The sequence below is a fragment of the Zea mays genome, chromosome 1 (genome assembly GCF_902167145.1).
Source record: "Zea mays cultivar B73 chromosome 1, Zm-B73-REFERENCE-NAM-5.0, whole genome shotgun sequence".
NCBI lineage: Eukaryota > Viridiplantae > Streptophyta > Magnoliopsida > Poales > Poaceae > Zea > Zea mays.
In genome coordinates, this window is record NC_050096.1 from 64,259,285 (window position 1) to 64,282,317 (window position 23,033).

The window sequence follows — 23,033 nt, forward strand, 5'->3', positions numbered from 1 at the left end:
CTTGTTTGTTTGTCCTGGAAGATTACTAAGAGTAGGTCAATCATTGATTTTTTTCCAAACTAAAATACTCTTAGGTCAAAGTCTTTATGTTTGAGCTCATCCCACACATGTACACCTCTTTTATTGCACAAAAGCAAAAGTTCTTCAACTAATATCCTCAGGTATATATCAATGTTGTTGCTAGCTTACTTTGGGCCTTGAATGAACACAGCTATCATAGTGAACTTCTACTTCATGCACAACCAAGGACGAAGGTTGTAGATACATAAAGTTATACACCTAGTGCTATGACTGTTGCTCTTGTCTTCAAAAGCATTCATGCCACACGTACTTACTGAGAGCACCTATAGAGGGGGGGGGGGTGAATAGATGATCTTGCAAAAATCAACTCTAAACAACACAAACTTGGTTTATAATGAGTGTTAGTGGAATCTAAAACCAAGTTGGTATGAGTACAAATGGAGAGAGGAGAACTCTTCACTTGATTGCTCCTTTTAAATGTGTATCAAACTTAGGAGCAATAATCCAAGTGAATATGAGAACTCTAGAAGACAATAATCACAATAAAGTAAATAGACAAGAGACATGGCGATTTTATCCCGTGGTTTGGTCAATGCCTACTCCACGTTGTGGTGACATCCTTTGCTCAAGGTTTGCACTCAACCCTCTCAAGTGGTCCAAAGATCAAACTTGAGTACTGTTGGGGGTATGCTTCGTAGCCGAAGATCCTGAAGAAAGAAACACCTTCGGTAGATCCTCTCAAAAGCAGTGCTGAAGCTATCACCCATAAAGCTTCGGCATAGTGACATGTCTCAAGACGAAGGAGTGAACCGACTTAAAGATGAAATGACCAATAGACCCATGATAGTTTGTGTCATGATTGTAATTGATTGTAAAGGGCTTAAATGTAATTTCACACAGGCTGCGCCCTGTGCCTATAAATAGATGAACAGTACCCCCGTAATGTTCACGCAATCTTGTAATCACTTGCACGCGACACTTGGATTATTGCCTTCTATCAAGACGAAGGTATAAATGTGATTAAATGTTATGTTTTAATATTTAAGTTTGTATAATGAAATATATGAATAACTTTATGTATTTTGATATATTATTCCTTCATGTTTTATATTTTATATTTCATCTTTCACTATTTCACAACTCTAGTCACGAAGATATGACCTTCGTGATTTTTGCTCATGACCTTTGTCCGAAGTTCATTATACCCTTGGGGAGATAATGCTTCAATGGACGAAGGGCATTAACATTTAACATTTTATGTTGCCTTGTTCTTAATTCAAAGCATTTGAGAACAAGTTGCCAACATTGGCGCCCACCTCCGGTGAACTCACTTCCACTTTTTGAGCTAATGGCTTCGTTCAACAACCAAGCTGAAGCTGCTTCGGCTACGAAGCTGGTGCTCCCGATAACAGGCGGTTCATGCTCTGAGCCGACCAACAAGAAGCAGAAGAAGGAGGCTCAGAGAAGGGTACAACATGTCGGGGTGCAGGGACCCTTCATCAAGTCGAAATGGTCCCACATCCCAATTACCTTCTCCCAGGAGGACCTTCAGCTCAAGGATTACCCTCACAATGATGCTATGGTCATTTCTTGTGTCATCAAGGGATTTCTGGTCCACAATGTTCTGGTTGATACAGGCAGTGCAGCGGATATTATATTTGCCAAAGCCTTCAGACAGATGCAAGAGCCAGAGGATAAGATTCATGATGCTACACACCCTCTTTGTGGCTTCGGAGGAAGGCAGATCGTAGCACTCGGCAAGATCACGATGCCAGTGACCTTCGGATTTGTCAATAATACAAGGACTGAGCAAGTTGTGTTTGATATTGTCGACATGGAGTACCCCTACAATGCAATCATTGGTCGTGGGACACTCAATGCTTTTGAAGCAATTCTTCATCCAGCATATCTATGCATGAAGATACCTTCGGATCAAGGGCCTATTGCTATTCATGGAAGTCAGGAAGCTGCCAGAAAGGCTGAAGGAAACTGGACAGATTCAAAAGCAATCCATAATATAGATGGAGCTGAAGCTTGTGAGCAGTATAAGTACAGAAGGGAGAAGGCTGCTTCAGCCGATCAGCCGAAGCCCATGCTTCTATGTGAAGATATAGCAGAGCAGAAGGTATTACTGGGATCTCAATTATCTGAGGAGCAGGAGAAAACTCTAATAAGGTTTTTGTTCAACAACAAAGATGTCTTCGCATGGTCAGCCAACGATCTCTGTGGTGTCAACAGGGACGTCATTGAACATTCGCTCAATGTCGATCCATCCTTCAGACCCAGAAAGTAGAGGCTTCAGAAAATGTCCGGTGACAAAGCCAAAGGTGCTCGGAATGAAGTGAAAAGACTTCTTAGTGCTGGAGTCATCAGAGAAGTAAAATACCCAGAATGGCTAGCCAACACTGTTATGGTGAAGAAGGCCAATGGTAAATGGAGAATGTGCATTGATTTTACTGATCTCAACAAGGCTTGTCCAAAGGATGAGTTCCCATTACCAAGAATAGATTCTCTAGTAGATGCAGCAGCTTCGTCAGAGCTCATGAGTCTACTAGATTGTTATTCAGGCTACCACCAAATCTGGATGAAGAAGGAAGATGAGCCAAAAACTAGCTTCATAACCTTAAGTGGTACATATTGTTATCTTCGGATGCCTGAAGGGATCAAGAATGCTGGAGGAAGCTTCAGTAGAATGACAGCCAAAGTCCTTCACTCTCAGATAGGCAGAAATGTGCTAACATATGTTGATGATATCATAGTAAAGAGCACGAAGCAGGAAAATCACATTGCTGATCTGCAGGAAACATTTGCTAATTTTAGGCAAGCTGGCCTGAAATTAAATCCAGAAAAATGTGTCTTCGGAGTAAAGAAGGAAAAATTCCTTGGTTGTCTAGTTTCAACGAAAGGGATCGAAGCTAATCCGAACAAAATCGAAGCTATTCTTTGGATGGAGCCGCCAAGCACAAAGAAGGGGGCTCAACGGCTGACAGAAAGACTGGCATCTTTGAATTGATTCATATCTAGATCAGCAGAGAGAAATTTACCATTATTTGAAGTGCTGAAGTCGGTTGAAGTCTTTCAATGGGGATCAGCTCAGCAGAAAGCCTTCGAAGAGCTGAAGCAATACCTGATAGATCTAACAACGCTAACTCCACCCACGCCAGGGGCTCCTCTGCTATTGTATGTGGCAGCTTCGCACTCTGCAGTAAGTGCGGTGCTTGTACAGGAGAAGCTTGAAGGACAAACTAAAAAGCAAGTCCCAGTATATTTTGTCTCTGAAGTATTAAGCTTATCAAAGAAAAATTACACAGAATTGGAGAAAGTGTTGTATGCTGTATTAATGGCCTCCAGGAAGCTTTGGCATTATTTTCAAGCTTACCATATAATTGTTCCCTCGTCATAGCCTCTGAAGGATATTATGAGGAACAGAGAAGCTACTGGAAGGGTTGGAAAGTGGGCCGCGGAGCTCAATGAATTCACCATTGACTACGTGCACAGATCTTCAATTCAATCCCAGGCGCTAGTAGACTTCATCGCTGACTGGACGCCAGGGGCTCACGAAGAAGGGACAAGCAAGGATACCGACGCTTGGACGGTGTTCTGTGATGGTTCTTGGGGAACCTTCGATGCAGGAGCAGCTGCGGTCCTAGTGGCACCTTCAAAAGTCAAAACATGTTTTGCAGTCAAACTGGATTTCAGTTGCACAAATAATATTGCTGAGTACGAAGCACTTCTACTGGGGCTTCGGAAACTAAGGGCAATGGGAATAAGAAGGGCCATCCTAAAGACTGATTCTCAAGTTATTGCTGGCCATGTGGATAAGAGCAGCAAGGCACGAGATCCGAAGCTTGAAAAATATCTGGATGCAGTCCGAAGGTTGGAAGCTTCCTTCGAAGGTTTTTTCGTCAAGAATATTCCAAGAGGTGAAAATGAGCATGCAGATTTGCTAGCCAAATCAGCGGCTCAGGGGCTCCCCCTACCCTCCGAAGTATTTTTTGAAGCAATAAAAGCACCTTCGGTTGAGCTCATGGAGAGAGCAGTGCTTACTATTTCTCCAGCACACAGTGAAGATTGGAGAACTGAAATAATATCTTTCCTTCAAGGCAATTGTCTTTCAAGTGACGAAGCTTATAACAAAAGAATGGTGGCAAGAACAAGACCATATGTGATAATAGAAGGGGAATTGTATAAACATGGAGTTTGTTCACCACTCCTCAAATGTTTATCAAGAACCGAAGGTATGGAATTAATGAAAGAGATACATGCTAGTCTGTGTGGATCTCACATTGGATCTAGGCCCTTGTTGGGAAAAGTTTTTCGACAAGGATTTTATTGGCCGAAGGCAGCTTCGGAAGCAGCAGAATTAGTCCAAAAATGTGAAGGGTGTCAAAAATGTGCAAGAGACCAGAAGCAACCTTTATCTCTCACTCAGTTAATACAGCCCACTTGGCCGTTGCAAAGGTGGGGCCTCGATTTGCTAGGCCCACTTCCACCAGCACAAGGAAATCTAAAATATGTTGTGGTGGCGGTAGAGTATTTTTCCAAGTGGATTGAGGCGAAGCCTTTAGCCACAATAACTTCGGTCACTGTCCAGAAATTTTTCTGGCAAAATATTGTTTGTCGCTTCGGAGTGCCGAAGGCTATTACTGTGGACGACGGGACACAATTCGATGCTGAAGCTTTCAAAGAATTCTGTGAACAAATTGGCACAAAGATTCATTTTGCATCGGTCAGACATCCGGAGTCAAATGGACTTGTTGAAAGAGCTAATGACATTATAATGACGGGAATAATGAAGTTAATCTTCAATCAGCCCAGAGGAAAGTGGCTAGATGAATTGATCAAAGTGGTGTGGAGCCACAACACAACAATATCAAGGTCAACAGGCTTTACACCATTCAAATTACTGTTTGGTGATGAAGCAATAACCCCAGAAGAAGCTAAGGCAGGATCAATAAGAACAGTGGCTTCGGCAGAGGACGAAGCTGATTGTTCTGTGGCAAAAGATGCTATAGAAGGGATCAGGCTTCAGACCGTCGAGAACATCAATAAATATCAAACCGAAACAATAAAGTGGCGTGACAGAAAAGTTCGGCTAAAGAACATTAAGGCAGGGCATTTGGTACTTCGGAGAGTTGCCAACCCAGATACAGTAGACAAGCTACAGTTGAAGTGGGAAGGACCTTTTCTGGTCATATCTTCATCAAGACCCGGTTCTTACAGATTGAAGGATATGGACGACAACGATATTCCTAGATCTTGGAATGCGGATGAGCTTTGGCGATATTATGTATAGCTTGATGTAACCTTTTTATTTTTTCTATGGCACCCTTTTCCTTTCTAAAGGGGGAGAAAGGTTTTTAATGGGACCATAGCATGTAATTTCTCTTTTTCTTATTTCAACTCTACAAGAGCAAAATCCCCCAAATATGTAAATGTAAAAACTGAGCATGCACCATCGAGTGCAGGGAAAAAGGAAAAAACAGGGATAAGCTCGAAATTCGTCCCTAAGGGGATGCAGAGCACGACGAAGCTACAAAAAGCCGTTCCTAAGGGAGTGCAGCGTAAGTTTTCTGCTCAAAAGTCGTTCCCAAGGGAATGCAGAGCTTACAGCGAAAAGTCAACGCTGATACCGCCGAAATATAAGGCGAAGCGCGAAAAGTCAACGCGATACCGCCAAAATAGAAGGCGAAGAAGTTCAAAAGACGTTCCTAAGGGGATGCAAAACTTACAGCGAAAAGTCAGCGCTGATACACCGAAAAATAAGCGGTGAAGCCGAAAAATAAACGACAAAGAGACTTCGGTCATTCCTAAGGGAATGAAGGCTATGGTTTTGGCTTTGTATGCGTGTGTTTGGACATTCATTTGCACGACACATTACATCATACATTTGCATTCATAAACATTCATTTAGACATACATAGGATCATCATCATCATAACATAGGCGGTTGGTTCGGCTCTAAAGATAAGGCTTCGGCAAAAAGAAAAGAAGCAGTTTCATGCTTCACTGTGTACGAAAAGAAGGGAAGGTGTTTTTCGCCTTCGGCTCAAAAAAATGCTAGTTTTGTTCACATCGAAGCACTTCATACATTGATGGAAAGGTAAAAATATATTACAAGGTATGGACAAAATTTATAGAGTAAAATCTAATTCTTAGATTACAATATTCTTTACAAAGGTTATTACAAGAGTTCTTAGAGTTTTTTCCACAGCTATCTATTCAAGCTTCATCATTATATATTGAGCTTCGGATCGTCTGTTAAGCTTCGGCTTTGTGCTCTTCAGCTTCGTCATCTTGCTCCTCAGCTTTGTCATCCTGTACATATTAAAGTATTGTAAGGAAAATTCAAGTTTAAAGGAAAAGGTAAGCACAAGGTATGATTTTGTTACCGGCTTAAGATGACCTCAAGCTTCGTCACCAGCTATGCTTCGTCCACCCTTCGTCCATACTAGTTTTATAAATCTGTTTCCTATGCTTCGGGCAAGACTGGGAATATCAACCAGATCTGCTGGTGATAAACTAAAGTTGGGTCTATTGACAATCTTTCCATGTGTGCAACCAGATTTCAGGAAAGCGACAGCTGTGCCCCGAGAAGCTGCCAGGGCACAAAAATCACCATGTTCGGCTATAATTTCATCAAGGGCATCAACTTCACCCTTGATATGTTCGAAGGCCCCTGGCAGGTCTTCAGTCGAAGGACTAAATTTTTCCCAACTGGCTCCAACTGAATTGAAGATCTGCTTCAGCCGTTGTATACATCGGCTACTGAACTCCAGACATTTGTTTTGAAGTTCTGTCAATGATTTTTGCAAATTTGAACTTTTCTCGACCTCAGTCTTAAATTTGGCATTTAACTTCTGCTTTTCCTGTTCGAAGCTTTCTGACTTTGAGAGAAGCTCCGTATTTAACTTTGCAATTTTAGCTTCAGCTTCTGCCAATAAACCTTCTGTTGTCTGAAGCTCGAAATCCTTCTTTTCAAGAGCAGCTGCTTGATCTTTTAATTTGCTTTCTAAACCCTCAATTATAACTTCATGTTTTTTATCTTCAAGATCTTGTTGCATTCTCAAAGCTTTACTCAACAGCATACTCTGTGCACAAGCAACCTTCGTTAGAAAACACCTTCGTTGTTCAAAACAATAAAAAGTCGAAGAAAAGTTTTTACCTTGAAATTAGAATAGAATAAACTACCGACAAGATGTTGTCGTCAGTAGAGGCTTATGTTAGTCTCAAGCATCGGGAAACCAATACTCTTTTGTTGGGGACTTGTTCTCAAATGCTAAGAGTTAAGAACAAGGCAACATGAAAAGTGTTAAATGTTAAAGTCCTTCGTCCTTCGAGACATTATTTCCCTTCGGATATAATGAATTCCGGACGAAGGTTATGAAGGAAAAACCTTCGTAAACACAATAAATAATGAGGAAGAATTCGTATACGAAATACGAAAAATAATATAAACATCATCATCAACTTATTTTTATTTGCATTGCCATATCCACAATTACAAATTATAAATGTACCTTTGGTTTGAAGGAAAGCAAGGGTACAAGCGTGATACAAAAAGCGAATGTCCAGTCAGCGTGAACAGTATGGGAGTACTGTTCATCTATTTATAGGCAAGGGACGCAACCCATGTAGAATTACATTCATGCCCTTTACATTTGCTAATAACTCTATAGTAATTCTTCGAGGTCTAATTTGCCTTTTCATCTTTAAGTCGGTTCCTCCTTTTCTGCTGTCATGCCGAAGCTTTTCTGCGCACAGCTTCGTGATCACCTTGTCCTTCGTCATAATCACCTTTCGTCTCGCTCAGGCTTCGTCCTGACCATGCTCTTGTATACTCATGATCCGATTCTGAAGATACCTGTTCACATATTTCACTTGGAAAACATTATCAAATCATGTTTTTGAGGACCTTCGGAAGCCGAAGGCCCCCAACAGTAGCCCCTCGCAATATTAATTTGCTAGAATAATAAATTCAGATTGCGATATGGACGAAGGCCTTAAGCCGAAGGTCCGAAAAAACACCTTTCCTTTGCTAGAATAGCAATAGTCAATGACTAGTGGGGCCCTGCCACTTGCAACACATTGGGCGTATAAATAAGAACGCACCGCGAGCACATTTAGCATGTTTTCTTGCCGTCTGCTCTTGCCTTCCTAATTTTTAGCTCTTTGCACACCAACGCTTGCCTGGCCTTTTTAAAATTTTTAAGCTTCATCTTTGAGAGCACTTTCTTGGCATTTTCGAAGATGTCTGAAGACAAGAAAGCTGTCGCTGAGTCGAAGCTAAGCCTTTCCGAAGAGATGAATCTCGGCTTCCTTGAATCAATAGCAAAGACAAACACAGAGAAGATTACTAAGGAGATTTTAGAGGGCCTCTCTGAAGACACTGGTGATAGTGACAGCTATGATGTGGAAAGTGGTGGTGAAGATTCCGAAGATCGACCCTGGCGACCAAGCCATGCAGTTTTTGGGAAATCAAGCATCAAACAAAGCCATCTTGTCAATATGAGGGGTAGATATTTTCGGGACTTGTCTATTGTGAGGGCTGACGAAGGAGAGAAAACTTGTCCGACTCCCGAGGAAAATGAAGTCGTGATATTCTGAAGCTTCTTTAAGGCTGGACTTCGGTTTCCCTTGAGCAGTTTTGTCGTGGAAGTTTTGAAGATATTTGAAGTCTGCCTCCATCAAATTACTCCCGAAGCAATCATAAGGATGGGCATCTTCGTATGGGCTGTGAAAAGTCAAGGTTTGGAGCCAAATGCCAAAAGTTTCTGTAGCATGCATGAGTTATTATATGAGACAAAACCTTGGGGTAAAGAGCAATACCATAACAATTTTGGCTGCTACAGCTTCGGCGCCCGCTCTGGGTCGAGTTGTCCCGTGCCAACTTTTCGAAAGAGATGGCCTGGGGACTGGATGAAGGAATGGTTCTATGTGAAGAACGACTTGAAGACACGAGAAGATATTAAAGATATCATTATGCGCCCTATTTGGCAGCGCTTCGGCCTTCGGAAGCCGAAGGTGGAAATTGACGAAGCAGCCGAAGAATGCCAGAGGGCCTTCGGCGTGGTTTGTTCTTTCATCGGGACACGGGATTTAATCCAAGAACACATTGCCTTCAGAGTATGGCCACTTGCAGAAAAGTGGGAAATGCCGAAGGAAACCGTCAGCGAACCTAACGAAGGAGGACTAGTTAGGTTAAAATTCACCTTCAAATATGGAGATAAATTCGTCGAGCCAGATGATGACTGGCTAAAAAGTATTGATGCCATAAGCGATGAGCTGCTTGGACCATACTCGAAGGCAGAAGATACTGCATTGTCCGCAGCCTTCGGAGGCCAGAAGAAGAAAAGACTCAACCGAGTATTTGATGCCATTGGGTTCATGTACCCTGACTACCGTTACCTAACACGGGGTCAGAAAAGGAAAAATACTGCTTCAGCGAAAGAAGTTGCTTCAGCCGCTCCCAGTGAGCCAGCGCCGGAGAGGAAAAAGATAAAGGTTCTTACGCGCCGGCCACACTATATTGAACCGGCCACAGTGCCTGAATTTGTCGGTGAAACCTCTTCGGCCACCGAAGCCAAGGAGCCGACTCCCCTACCGAATGTTGAAGAGCCAGTCATAATGCCGGAGATGGAGAAAATAGAAGAACCGAAGGCTACAGAAACAAGGACATATGAAATTTTAAGTCCTTCAGCAAAAGTTGAAGCACCAAAAGGCCAAAAGTGTCCAGCAATGACCCCCAAAAGAAAAAGGATGGTTAATGTACTGGATGTTTTGGAGACAATAAAGTCTTCAAGCACTACTCCGAAGAAAATTGTTGAAACTCCCGAAGTGCAAATTGAAGCCTTTGGCGCCGAAGCTTCAAAGCACCAAGCTGAGACTGAAGCTGAGCCTTCAGAGCCCGCTAAGGTGAAATCCTTGGAAACCAAAGGAACAGAAGCAGCAGAACAAATTTCAGCTGAAGAAACTGACACTGCCACCCCCGAAGCATTTTCCGAAGCTTTCAATTATATTTTACGACATGCTTCGAGGAAGGAGATGACTGAAAAAGAAAAGCAAGAGGCTCAGTTCTATGCCCAGAAACTGAAATATCCAAAGGGGGCGTTAATATTCAACGACAGCGGAAAAGAAGACTTCTTGTATTGTCTCCCTAACAGCAAGGAGATCTCTGTCTGTCGGGAGATGAGCAAGAGCTTCGGATTCCCAACACTAGAAGACGGGCTCTCAGTGTTGTCAAAGAACGAGCTGGCCGACAACTTAGCATACAATAGTTTAAAGGTGAAAAAAGAGATCTTTGTATTTTTTCTTGAAATCAAAGATTTTTTATTTGCTTAAACTTATTAACACATATTTTTTCCAGGGCCTTATACTTAGCAATGCCCTCAGGGCACAAAAAGATGCTGAAGACGAAGGGTGTACCATAGCCTTGAGCAACCTTCGTTCCGAAGTAATTGAACTAAGGAACGAAGGTCTCGAAAAAGATAAAATATTGCACTCGTTAGTGAATAAAATAAAAGAAGACGAAGCTGCTTTCAAAGCTCAAGCTGAGGCTCAAAAGCGCGAAATCGAGGATCTTCGGAAACAGCTAGTCAGAGCTAAAGAAGAGTGCACACTTGAAGAAACAAAACGAGAAATTAGTGAACAATGGGCCAGTCACCTAGAAAAAAATTTGAAGAGCTTCGGGCATCCAAGAAAAAGTGTTACGAAAAATCTATAGAATGTGTTAAGAAAATAAGAACCAGCTTCGCCAGCGTTGGCGCATTCTCATGTGAGGAGAACTTCATAAGGGGTGACCCCGAAGGCCCAATTGGATGGATCATCCACGAAGCTGAAGCCTTTGAAGAAATTTTGAATAGTCGTGGAGACATATGCGCCTTTTCGGGTGCCAGGGGGATTGCCACTATTTTGGAGAGGAAAGGCTGTGACCATGTGAAATTCTTGGCACAATCCGAAGCCGCCTTATCCTCTGAAGATATAAAAGACCCCTTGGCCGAAGCGAGCCTGGTCGGTGGAAAATTTTTCACCGACATCTGGGACAATGGTGGTCGGGAGATGGCCCAAGAAATTATACGAAAAAGCGAGAAAGGTATTCATGACGCTAGAAAAGTAGCAGAGGCCGCTGAGAAAAGTGCGGATCTCGAAGGGGAAATAGGTATTGACTAGTGGTTTTTGGCTTTTTGTTGTAATTTTTTGATTTCGAACTTGTTTACGCTTTGTAACACAGCCGCACTTTCTCCTCCCTCAGAGCCTACCGAGCCATCGGCGAATCCCCACGTGAAGGGGGACGACGAAATTAGAAAAATGGTCGAAGCCATCATGGATAAAGTTGTTGATCAGCTACTAAACGAAGCTGCATAAGTAGTTCTAAGGGAAGATTAGATGTTATTGTGAAAATATTTAGAATGTAATGTTTGTTGAGGAACATGTGTAATATTTTGTAACTTTGAATGTAATATATAAGCTATTTATGGTTCTATTCTTTACGATGCATGAAACTTCACATACATACCGTTTTTGAGCCTTCGGCGAAAAAACACCTTCCCTTCTTTTCATGCTTCGTAAATAATATCCGTGTTCTCATAAAATCAGTAGCCAATCCTCGTAAAATCAATAACCAATAGATCTTTTCATTTCAGAGTTTGACGAAGGTATAGTTCTTCAATAACTATTTTTGTGCCCTGGCACTATTTCTTCGAAACAATCTTCGAATATCAATACTGAGACCCCCTTCTTGCGTCGTTGATGCAATATGATGTATGATGTTATGCTATGCAAATGATGTGATGATGTGATGTTATGCAAAATGATATTTGCCGAAGATCGACGTTTTTTCACTGTAAGCCTCCCTTAGGAGCTTCTTCGCCTTCTACTTCAGCGGAATCAGCGTTTATTTTTCGCTGTAAGCCTCCCTTAGGAGCTTCTTCGCCTTTTACTTTCAGCGGAATCAGCGTTTATTTTTCGTTGTAAGCCTCCCTTAGGAGCTTCTTCGCCTTTTACTTTCAACGGAATCAGCGTTTATTTTTCGCTGTAAGCTCTGCATTCCCTTCGGAACGACTTTTGAGCAGAAAACTTACGTTGCGCTCCCTTAGGAACGACTTTTTGTTATTTCAAAGATTCACCCTGTAACCATAAGTTCTTATGCTTCGGCAACTTTTTGGACTCCGTTATTCTGTGGAGAAGGTATACTTGTACTATAGCAAAGTCGAAGCTATTACAAGAAATTGAAAACGACAAAAAACACTTAGACTTTCAATAATTGTTCCTTATTAAAAAGAAAATGATACTGAATGCAAAAACTGCTGTCGAGGTAGGATATTTGTCAATAAATGTGCTTCGATTCTGGCACAGTACTATTGACTGTGCGAGCTTCGGACTCTTCTCTGAAGTCTCGTTGGTGTTGAGTATGCTGACTCCCTTCTGGCTGCTGGCCTCGTTGCATTGGTGGTGGAGGTGGAAGTTGTTGCCAAGATGCCTGAGATTGACTTGCCGAAGCAACAGAAGCTGCAGGGTGGTTACCCACATACTCTGTGATATAAGGCGAGTGGTACGAAGCAGTATGCATGACTTGCTTCGGCTGGGTCTGTTGGGCTGCAGCTTCTGCTATTTCTTTTTGTTTCTGGATGGTGACATGGCACATCCTGGTGGTGTGGCCCTTGTCCTCACCACAGAATAAGCAATAAATTTTCCTTGGCTGATCCCCAAATCTTCCTCCGAAGCCCCTGGCACCTCTGCCCCTTGGAGCTGGAGGCCGAGGATAACTCTGCTGCTGCCCCGAAGCCTGGGAGGCCTGGGAGGAATATTGCGGCCTCTGCTGCTGGCTTCCCCTGTCATCATTCTGGGTGGAATGAATCGATCTGACATGTCTAGGATGAAACCTCCCTCCGAAGCCCCTGGCTATTTCGGAGAATCTGTAAGCTTCCTCCCTTCTTTGTCGAAAGTCATTGTCAGCGCGAATGTATTCATCCATCTTCTGAAGCAATTTCTCCAGAGTCTGAGGGGGTTTCCTGGCAAAGTATTGGGCTGAAGGTCCCGGCCGAAGCCCCTTAATCATGGCCTCAATGACAATTTTATTGGGCACTGTTGGCACTTGTGCCCTCAGGCGTAAGAATCTTCGGACATACGCTTGAAGATATTCTTCGTGATCTTGGGTGCACTGGAATAAGGCTTGAGCAGTGACCGGCTTCGTTTGAAACCCTTGAAAACTGGTGATCAGCATATCCTTCAGCTTCTGCCATGATGTGATTGTTCCTGGCCGAAGAGAGGAGTACCAGGTTTGTGCAACATTCTTGATAGCCATGACGAAAGATTTCGCCATGACTGCAGTATTGCCACCATAGGAAGATATTGTTGCTTCGTAACTCATCAGAAACTGCTTCGGATTTGAGTGGCCGTCGTACATGGGTAGTTGAGGTGGCTTGTAGGACGGAGGCCAAGGTGTAGCCTGCAGTTCTGCTGACAGAGGAGAAGCATCATCAAAAGCAAAATTCCCATGATGGAAATTCTCATACCAGTCATCTTCGTTGAAGAAGCCCTCCTGATGAAGCTCTCTGTGTTGGGGCCTTCGGTTCTTCTCATCTTGAGTAAGATGGCGAACTTCTTCAGAGGCTTCGTCTATCTGCCTTTGCAGGTCAGCTAGCCTAGCCATCTTTTCCTTCTTCCTTTGCACCTGTTGATGAAGCATCTCCATATCTCTGATCTCTTGATCCAATTCGTCCTCTTGAGGCGTTGGACTGGTGGCCTTCCTCTTTTGGCTTCGGGCCTCCCGAAGAGAGAGGGTCTCCTGGTTGGGGTCCAGCGGTTGCAGAGCTGCAGTCCCTGTTGCTGAAGCTTTTTTTGGCGGCATGACGAAGGTCTATGCTTGCCGAAGGTGTTCGAAACTCAAAAAGTGGAAGTGAGTTCACCGGAGGTGGGCGCCAATGTTGGGGACTTGTTCTCAAATGCTAAGAGTTAAGAACAAGGCAACATGAAAAGTGTTAAATGTTAAAGTCCTTCGTCCTTCGAGACATTATTTCCCTTCGGATATAATGAATTCCGGACGAAGGTTATGAAGGAAAAACCTTCGTAAACACAATAAATAACGAGGAAGAATTCGTATACGAAATACAAAAAATAATATAAACATCATCATCAACTTATTTTTATTTGCATTGCCATATCCACAATTACAAATTATAAATGTACCTTTGGTTTGAAGGAAAGCAAGGGTACAAGCGTGATGCAAAAAGCGAATGCCCAGTCAGCGTGAACAGTACGGGAGTACTGTTCATCTATTTATAGGCAAGGGACGCAACCCATGTAGAATTACATTCATGCCCTTTACATTTGCTAATAACTCTATAGTAATTCTTCAAGGTCTAATTTGCCTTTTCATCTTTAAGTCGGTTCCCCCTTTTCTGCTGTCATGCCGAAGCTTTTCTGCGCACAGCTTCGTGATCACCTTGTCCTTCGTCATAATCACCTTTCGTCTCGCTCAGGCTTCGTCCTGACCATGCTCTTGTATACTCATGATCCGATTCCGAAGATACCTGTTCACATATTTCACTTGGAAAACATTGTCAAATCATGTTTTTGAGGACCTTCGGAAGCCGAAGGCCCCCAACATCTTTGATAGAGTACCGATAACCTTCACTCCGGTTTGATCTCGGACGCAGCCTAACTTTTCATCGTCAACACCATCGAAGAGCAGTGCCCCTGGTTGATATCCGCAGGATATGGCATATTCTTTTAACTCTTCTTTCTCAGCCTTCATCAACTCTTGTCCAATTAAGTTTTGAAAGTTGAAAATTTCCTCTTTCGAAGCGTCTTCGGCTATTTTCTTTTCCTTCTCAGGCTCTGTGGCCATGGTTTCTTCGGTGGCTGCAACAGTTTCTTCAGCGGCCATGTCTAGAAGTATTTTATCAATATTAGAAAGTGTGCTTTATAAATGTACATCTTCGGTCGTGGCAGCTTCGGCAGCTGTAGCTTCGGTAGCTGTTGCGCTCTCAACAGCTGGTGCCTTCGAAGCCGAAGCTTGTGGTGGTGTCCCTTCAATAACTTCTGTCACTGTAATAATTCTTCATTTTTTTGGCCCAACTGCCTTCTTCGTTATCGAGGGCTCCTTTTCCTTCTGAAAAAGCTTCGTCAGATGCGGCCCCAGTGGACTTAGCTTGATAGGCAAAGATTCAGTCATTACCTTTAAGATTTCCTCCACGTCGGTGGCAGAAGGTGTTGCAGCAGTTTCTTCTTCTATATCAGGTGCCTTCTGCTTCGGAGCCGCAGCCTTTCTTTTCTTCGAAGCATCTATCTTTGGCTCAGGCCTCAACTTTCTCTTTTTCAGTTTTTCTTCATCATCTTTCACCAATTTAGCAGCTTCTTTATTCAGGACGCTAGCAACTCTCTTTCTCTTCTGTCCTTCGGCACCTCGGTCCAACCGCTCATAGTCAGGATACTCAAAGTTCAGAGCATCCATCACCCGGTTTAACCTTCGCTTTGGACGAGTGCCGAAGGCTGCAGTCATTAGTTGATCTTCTTTTTTAGAATAATTGCCAAGAATTTCGTTGCACATAACTTCAATTGTGTCTAACCATTCTTGGCAAGGTACTTTGAAATGTTTCTTGAATTTATAATAATAGGGCAATCGAACAAGTTCCCTCTTTTTCTTTTCTCCCTTGAGCTTCGGCATGTCCCACTCTTTCAAAGTTGGGAACACTCTAAAAGCCAAGAATTCTTGCACCAGATCCCTAGTGCCAATATGCTCTGCAATAACTCGAAATTTGCCCAGTGCAATTTGGCTTGGACTCTCCGGTGTCATGTTGCACTGGGGCCTGGTTTCTCCAAAGATTAATTCTAGTAGACTTTGGACCAGCTTCTCCTTTTCTTCACCAACTTTGACGTAAAACCATTCAGTCTTCCAGCCAGCTGGCCACTTGGTACGATAGCTGATAACTGGAAACTTCGTATTTTTGCGATAAGCAAAATTGTAGCAGCCGAAGTTTTCATGCAGCCCATCTTCTCTAGCTTTTGTTTGATAATGAAGCTCATGTACTCGGCAGAAGACTTCGACAAATGGTTCTACCCCTTGGCTTCAGAGGGCCCAGATGTAGACACTAAGCCTAACGATGGCGTTAGGAGTTAGATGATGAAGATAAATCCCAAACTTCTTCAAAACATCAGCAATCATCCCATTCAAAGGAAATCTTAATCCCGCTTTAAAAAAGCTTTTGAAGACTACCACCTCATCCTTTTCTGGCTTCAGAGTAATTTCCTCTCCGCCAAAACGAACCAGCTCCTTTTTTGCTTCACTAAAATAGCCTAACTTCATCAGCTTAGACATATCACCTTCGGTAATGGTGGATTTCCCAAACTCCAGGTGACTGGGTTTAGATGGCACGACGCTGTAATCATCTTCAGATTCAATTTCCTTAGCATCAACCTGCTCAGCTTCAGCGGCAGGTGCATCCTCCGATACTACCAGCCCTGACCGTTTCATCACTTCAGAGATTGGAGCGATTTCGACACCTTCGACTTCCTCTCCATCGCGAGTAACCCTAGCTGTTGAGCGTACCCTAGCCATCTGATGATTGAATTTCTTGTTTTTTGACGAAGTTGAAAATTTTTAAACTTTGCCGAAGCTCTTTCTTGTTACGAAGCTTGAGCAAAATGAATAGCTTCGGTTGAGGATGCAGTAAGCAAGCTTCGGCTATGGTCAAATTTTTGGCAGCAAAACAGTGCAATAGCAAAGAATGCTGTGGTAACTTCACACCTACCCGTCTGTTTATATAGTGCCGCAAGTGGGAAGGTAAATCATCAAGTCTTCCGCACCGGACAAACAGCCGCCCGCACCCACTGAACGGTGGGCCACAGGTGAATCGCCAGGACGCGCGTAACTGCTGCATGGTGGGGCCACCTCGTGCTCGAATTATTTTAATCGTTTCTTGGCAACGAGCTCAGGGAAGGTGTTTTTCGGATCTTCGGCATCCCGAAGCCTAGGAGACTTTTTCACGGATCAAGCTCGTTACGAAAAATGATCTAGCACCGCGAAGGAGCTACTATTGGGGGTATGCTTCGTAGCCGAAGATCCTGAAGAAAGAAACACCTTCGGCAGATCCTCTCAAAAGCAGTGCCAAAGCTATCACCCATAAAGCTTCGGCATAGTGACATGTCTCAAGACGAAGGAGTGAACCGACTTAAAGATGAAATGACCAATAGACCCATGATAGTTTGTGTCATGATTGTAATCGATTGTAAAGGGCATAAATGTAATTTCACACAGGCTGCGCCCTGTGCCTATAAATAGATGAACAGTACCCCCGTACTGTTCACGCAATCTTGTAATCACTTGCATGCGACACTTGGATTATTGCCTTCTGTCAAGACGAAGGTATAAATGTGATGAAATGTTATGTTTTAATATTTAAGTTTGTATAATGAAATATATGAATAAGTTTATGTATTTTGATATATTATTCTTTCATGTTTTATATTTTATATTTCATGTTTCACTATTTCACAACTCTAGTCACGAAGATATGACCTTCGTGATTTTTGCTCATGACCTTCGTCCGAAGTTCATTATACCCTTGGGGAGATAATGCTTCAATGGACGAAGGGCATTAACATTTAACATTTTATGTTGCCTTGTTCTTAATTCGAAGCATTTGAGAACAAGTTGCCAACAAGTACCATGGTTTTCTTCCTTATATCAAATCTCGTTTGTGAGGAATCTCCACAAGTTGGAGTCTCTGACACCTTACACAAATGATCTTAATTAAAACCGGAGTATGGGGGGAGTAGAAACACACACAAGAACTCAATCATAGCAACAACACACACACAAGTCAAGAAAAGAGCAAGAATCAAAATAATGGAGTCACAACTCAAGAACGCGCTCAAATCTTTATCTAATGATCCGACAGTGTGGTCGCAAAGTCTAGGAGTTGTAGATTTCTCAAAGTGTGCTTGTGTACTGTCCCATGGCACCTAGGGGTTCTTTTATAGCCCCAAGGGACCCAGGAGCCATTTGATCTTCATTTGGAAGGCCCTAGTTGCGTTCTATCCGTGGGTGCACCGGACAATCTGATGCACACCGGACTGTCCGATGCACCGACTCCCTTCCTTAATCAGTCGAGCCGACCGTTGCTAGCTGTTGGTCACTTGGCACACCAGACAGTGTGGTGCAACCTGGTGACAGTTGGTTCGGCTGACGTGGCCAACGCTGATTGCATGACCGACCGTAGCCAGGCGCGCGGCTAGCACACCGGACAGTCCGATGCACACTGGACAGTTCGATGAATTATAGCCATCGAGCCTCAGCACTTTCCTGAGAGTGACCTGTTCAGCCAGCTGATAGCCTAGGCACCAGACAGTCTGGTGCTCCCCAGACTGGCACATGTTTGGCTAATCTTAGCCAAACACCATTTCTCCAAAATGGTTCGACTTGAGAAGTTTCCTAGCACTTAGATGAACATAGTTAGCAACTAAAACAATTTACTAAGTGCTAGAATCAAACCTTGTTCCTTTATTGTGATAGGATTTGCAATATACACCAAATGCACTTTTCCTATGTTTCTCAATTTGCCTTCCAAATATCTGTGCCTATGCTCATACATCAAGATGTTAGTCCAAGACAATGTGTTGAACATTTAATCACCAAAACAAAATTGAAATGGCCTAAGGACACATTTTCCTTTCACTTACACCAAACCTTAAGTTCCTTGTATCCTCTAAAAACTCTCGAGAATTCTCTATAGACTTTTCTCCAGTAGGGCCCATTAGTGGGGTATCTCAACATAGCATATATGTTATGGTCTTCTTTCTGCCATTGTAACAACTTTGCATGCTCTTTATTTTTAAACAAATGTTTCAAGGCATAGTATTATAGGAGCATAGCACATCACCTTGGCATGAACTCTCTTTCTAGATCATTCACCATCACTATCACTAGGGCCATCTCGCTCGATCTTATGTTCTGATGCATCACAAATCGAACATGCATCCAATTTCTCATCTTTTGGGCGTGTTAGAGCATGCTATCATTAGGACATGCATGCATGTTAGACCATGCTATCATTAGTTAAAAAGGTCATAAATATCTATTACATGATATAACTAATTTAAAAGGTCCTAATTTGTTGAAGCCTTGGTACAATATAGACATTCCAAAATAGCACTAAACAAACTAAGGCAACAATGCACTTCAATAGAATAAACATTTTGTGACTAATTCCATCTAAAATAGATAGATTCTTTATCAGTTCTTCATTGGTTGACTTCTCCTATTGGTTCATCTGTTCATATATAGGTGCACTCTCATCGGTCACCTCAATTGACTTTTGCACATGCTTAACATACTCTTCATTGCAATATCAACCTTTACTTCCCACTGAAAGGAGAACACCAAATTAATAAAAAGTTTAATCAAAGTCATCATAAAAATGACTACAAACCATTAAATAGGTGGATCAAAATAACTCACACTGTAATCTACGCACTTGTAGAAGATGAAGCCCTAGTTGGGACACACATTCTTCACTCTATGCTCCAACATAGTCTTCTTCTTACACTCAACGTATGCAATCATAGGGAGGTCTCACCTCAGTTGCTCATGAACTCTATACGAGTTCATGGACCCAGAAGAAGTCGACATCTACTCTATACTTTTTTTTTGATCAACTACTATTGATTTCTCTATTTCTAAATCATAAAAGGTGGATAATCATTTTGATCAACTACTATGAACTTTCTTCTTCTACATATATCAATTATCAAGTGACTTTAACCTTAAACAACATATAATAAAAGGTGCTTATTTAGGCCTTGTTTATTTTCGCCTTTTCTGGTTATGATTCTTGCGGTCACCGATTCCTCGTATCCCCCAAAAGTTGTTACCGGTTTTTCGATTCTCCATTACTAGTTCAATTTTTTACTCTGGAAAATGACACGACAGGAAGGAGCGAGTTTATCGTAGGGTGTTTGGTGGTATTATACGTTTCTTGCCACGGTCACCACCAAATAAGCGAAAATAAGCAGGGCCTTATTTGTCTCGTGTTGATCATTGTGATGACCACCACCTCAACTGGACATGGCGGTATGGCACCGACGCTGCCAACAAGCCATGCATGCTATACATCATTTTCTTTCTTTTTTTCATTTTTAGGGAGGAACTATATAGCATATTATTATGAATACAAAGCATGACACTCCACCCACATGGTAGCCGCACGGCATGGTACTGTGTGTGGCAATAAAAAGGACCTCTGATCAAGCCTCATTTCGCATCGGCGGACATGGTGGTGGCCGTGCAGCTGGCCGCTCTTCTCGCGCTGCTGCTCGCGCTGTGGCGCCTGGTGTGGCGGCCGCACGCCGTGGCGCGGTCGTTCGCCAGGCAGGGCATCCGGGGCCCGCCCTACACGTTCCTGGCAGGGTCCTTGCCGGAGGCGAAGCGGCTGCTGATGGCCGGCCGGAGAGGGACGGCGCCCCTGGACGCCGGCTGCCACGACATCATGCCCGTCCTCTTGCCGCAGTTTCACAGATGGGTCGCGGACTATGGTAAACTTGGTGACCACCGGTGGTGCTGATTCTCCATTTTTTTTTTCCCGTTTCTTCTCTACTAGAAGAAATTGTCAAGAAACATGTAGTAGGCGCCTGTCTACAGTTGTTGGAAATGCATGGTTGGCCGTGAGTGACTCGTCATGAACCAGTGCCGACAAGACATTATCTTCAAGATTTTGATTAAACGGAACCTCAAATATACATATATATTGTTGGGCATTCGTGCAGGGAGAACGTTGCTGTTCTGGATCGGGCCGATTCCCGCTGTCTTGTCTACTGATCTACAGCTGATTAAGCAGGTTCTGACAGACAGGACGGGCCTGTATCAGAAGGACTTCATGATCCCCGTGCTCAAGTTCCTCTTCGGCAACGGTGTCATATTGATAAACGGAGACGATTGGAAGCGGCACCGCAAAGTGGTCCTCCCTGCGTTCAACCATGAGACGATCAAGGTACGGTAGACAAAGGCACATCTAACATATATATATAGTAGAAGATGATTGGTTTCATTTACACTGCTGCGCGCGTGTGTGTTCATTCAGAGCATGTCGGCGGTGACGGCAGAGGTAACGGAGCAGATGATGCAGCAATGGCGCGGCCAGATACACGGAAGCGAAGAGGAATCCGCCGAGATAGACATGATCCACGCCTTCAACGACCTGACCTCCAAGGTCAATGGCCGCGTCGCCTTCGGCACGAGCCACCGGGAAGTCGAGGAGGTCATTGTACTGATGCGGGAGATGCAGAAGCTCGCCACTGCGGCCACGCTCGATGCTCCAATACTCTGGTATGGTACGCTGTCATCATCTCCATCAAGTCGGTGCAAGTGGAGGAGTAATCTTTTTTTTTTTGTTTGTTTCGTTTGTTTAGGTATCTGCCAACTCGGCGTAACCTGCACGTCCGGCGTCTGAACAAACAGCTGAGAAGCAAGATCATGTCCATCATGCAGGCGCGGCTGGCCGCCGACGGAGCTGATAGGCGTGGTGGGCGCGGCGGCGCCGTTTCCGGCGGAGGCGACCTACTTGGGCTGTTGCTAGAGGCGTGGACGCCGCAGCCGCAGCACGGGAACGGCGGCGAGACGCTGACAACCGACGAGGTGATCGACGAGTGCAAGACCTTCTTCGCCGCGGGGCAGGAAACCACAGCTACGCTCCTGGTCTGGGCCATGTTCCTGCTCGCCGTGCACCCGGAATGGCAGGACAAAGTCAGGGAGGAGGTCGTCAGGGAATTCTGCACCAGCGACGACGGCGAGGTTCCCCATGCCGATGTCCTCGCCAAGCTCAAGCTGGTACGTAGTTTACACGCATCTCTGCTCTCAGAAAGCAATAAACACTCACTCACCCATGCATCCATCATGCATGCAGCTATACATGGTGTTGCTGGAGACGTCGCGGCTCTACCCGCCGATCGTGTACATACAGCGGAGGGCTGCCTGGGACGCCGTCCTTGGAGGCATCAAGGTGCCCCAGGGCACCGTCATCTCCATCCCCATTGCCATGCTGCACCGGGACAAGCAGGTCTGGGGCCCCGACGCCGATGAGTTCAACCCGATGAGGTTCGAGCATGGCCTCACAAAGGCCGCCAAGGATCCCAAGGCGCTGCTGTCTTTCTCCCTGGGCCCAAGAGTGTGCACTGGCCAGAGCTTCGGCATCGTAGAAGTGCAGGTCGTCATGGCGATGATCCTCAGGAGGTTCTCCTTCTCCCTCTCCCCAAAGTATGTTCACAAGCCCAAGTATCTCCTGTCCTTGACACCCAAGCTTGGGATGCCTCTCATCGTCAGGAATGTGGATGGCTGAGAGGGATAATATTGTAAAAGCTCGTTTTGTGTGTGAAAATGAATACATGACTAGTGTGTGACAAATGGTACTCTCTTTGTGTTACTACTGCTGTAACAAGCCCGACAGAAGAACCATCCAATGCAGGCCCACGAAGGGGATCCAGTCTGCGCCGGCCTAGTACTCGGCTTAGGGAGTTTGTGTGAGTTGTAATTGAGATATAAGGGAATATTGATTAGGGAAAAGACATCAGACTTGTAATAAGAATTCTGGACAGACTGTCGCTCTGCCTATCTACTCTGCCATCTACTCTTCTTCCTGTCCAAGTCTTCTGTCTCCCTCCTAGCATCTCCTAACAATTGGTATCAAAGACCTCGTTCCGGTCTGGAGCAGCACCACCGTTACTATACTCGCCGACAGAATGGGTTGGGAGCCATGGATCCCAACCTCAAATCCATGTTCGAGGAGATGATGAATTGATGCGGACGGAAGTTTCCAAGGAAATTGCCAAGGGTTTCGCTGACCATGACACAATTCTGAATCAGAGATTCGCCGATTTATCTGTGGCTGAGGAGAACCGCAACGTTCGCATCCAAGCCCTGGAGGAAGCTGCCACCGAATTTGATCGATCCTTCACTGCATGGAAGCCGGAGATCGAATCTTCGGTGTCTGACATCCGCCTGGAGATCTCCAAACTCAACA

General features: G+C 44.1%; 1 protein-coding gene across 1 annotated transcript; it reads left to right on the forward strand.

The window, feature by feature from the left end:
* Nucleotides 1-20,024: 20,024 nt before the first annotated feature.
* Nucleotides 20,025-22,650, forward strand: LOC103635519 (cytochrome P450 709B2). Its single transcript, XM_008657952.4, has 5 exons — nucleotides 20,025-20,553; nucleotides 20,785-21,008; nucleotides 21,099-21,343; nucleotides 21,427-21,844; nucleotides 21,921-22,650. The coding sequence occupies exons 1-5, from the start codon at nucleotides 20,292-20,294 to the stop codon at nucleotides 22,350-22,352; spliced, it is 1,581 nt and encodes a 526-aa protein (XP_008656174.1). The 5' UTR covers nucleotides 20,025-20,291; the 3' UTR covers nucleotides 22,353-22,650.
* The last annotated feature ends 383 nt before the right edge of the window (nucleotides 22,651-23,033 follow it).

Coding starts and splice junctions, on each gene's coding strand:
- LOC103635519 (XM_008657952.4), top strand. CDS start 20,292: ATGGTGGTGGCCGTGCAGCTGGCCGCTCTTCTCGCGCTGCTGCTCGCG. Junction 21,344..21,426: donor CTCGATGCTCCAATACTCTG/GTATGGTACGCT, acceptor TCGTTTGTTTAG/GTATCTGCCAACTCGGCGTA. Junction 21,845..21,920: donor TCCTCGCCAAGCTCAAGCTG/GTACGTAGTTTA, acceptor TCATGCATGCAG/CTATACATGGTGTTGCTGGA.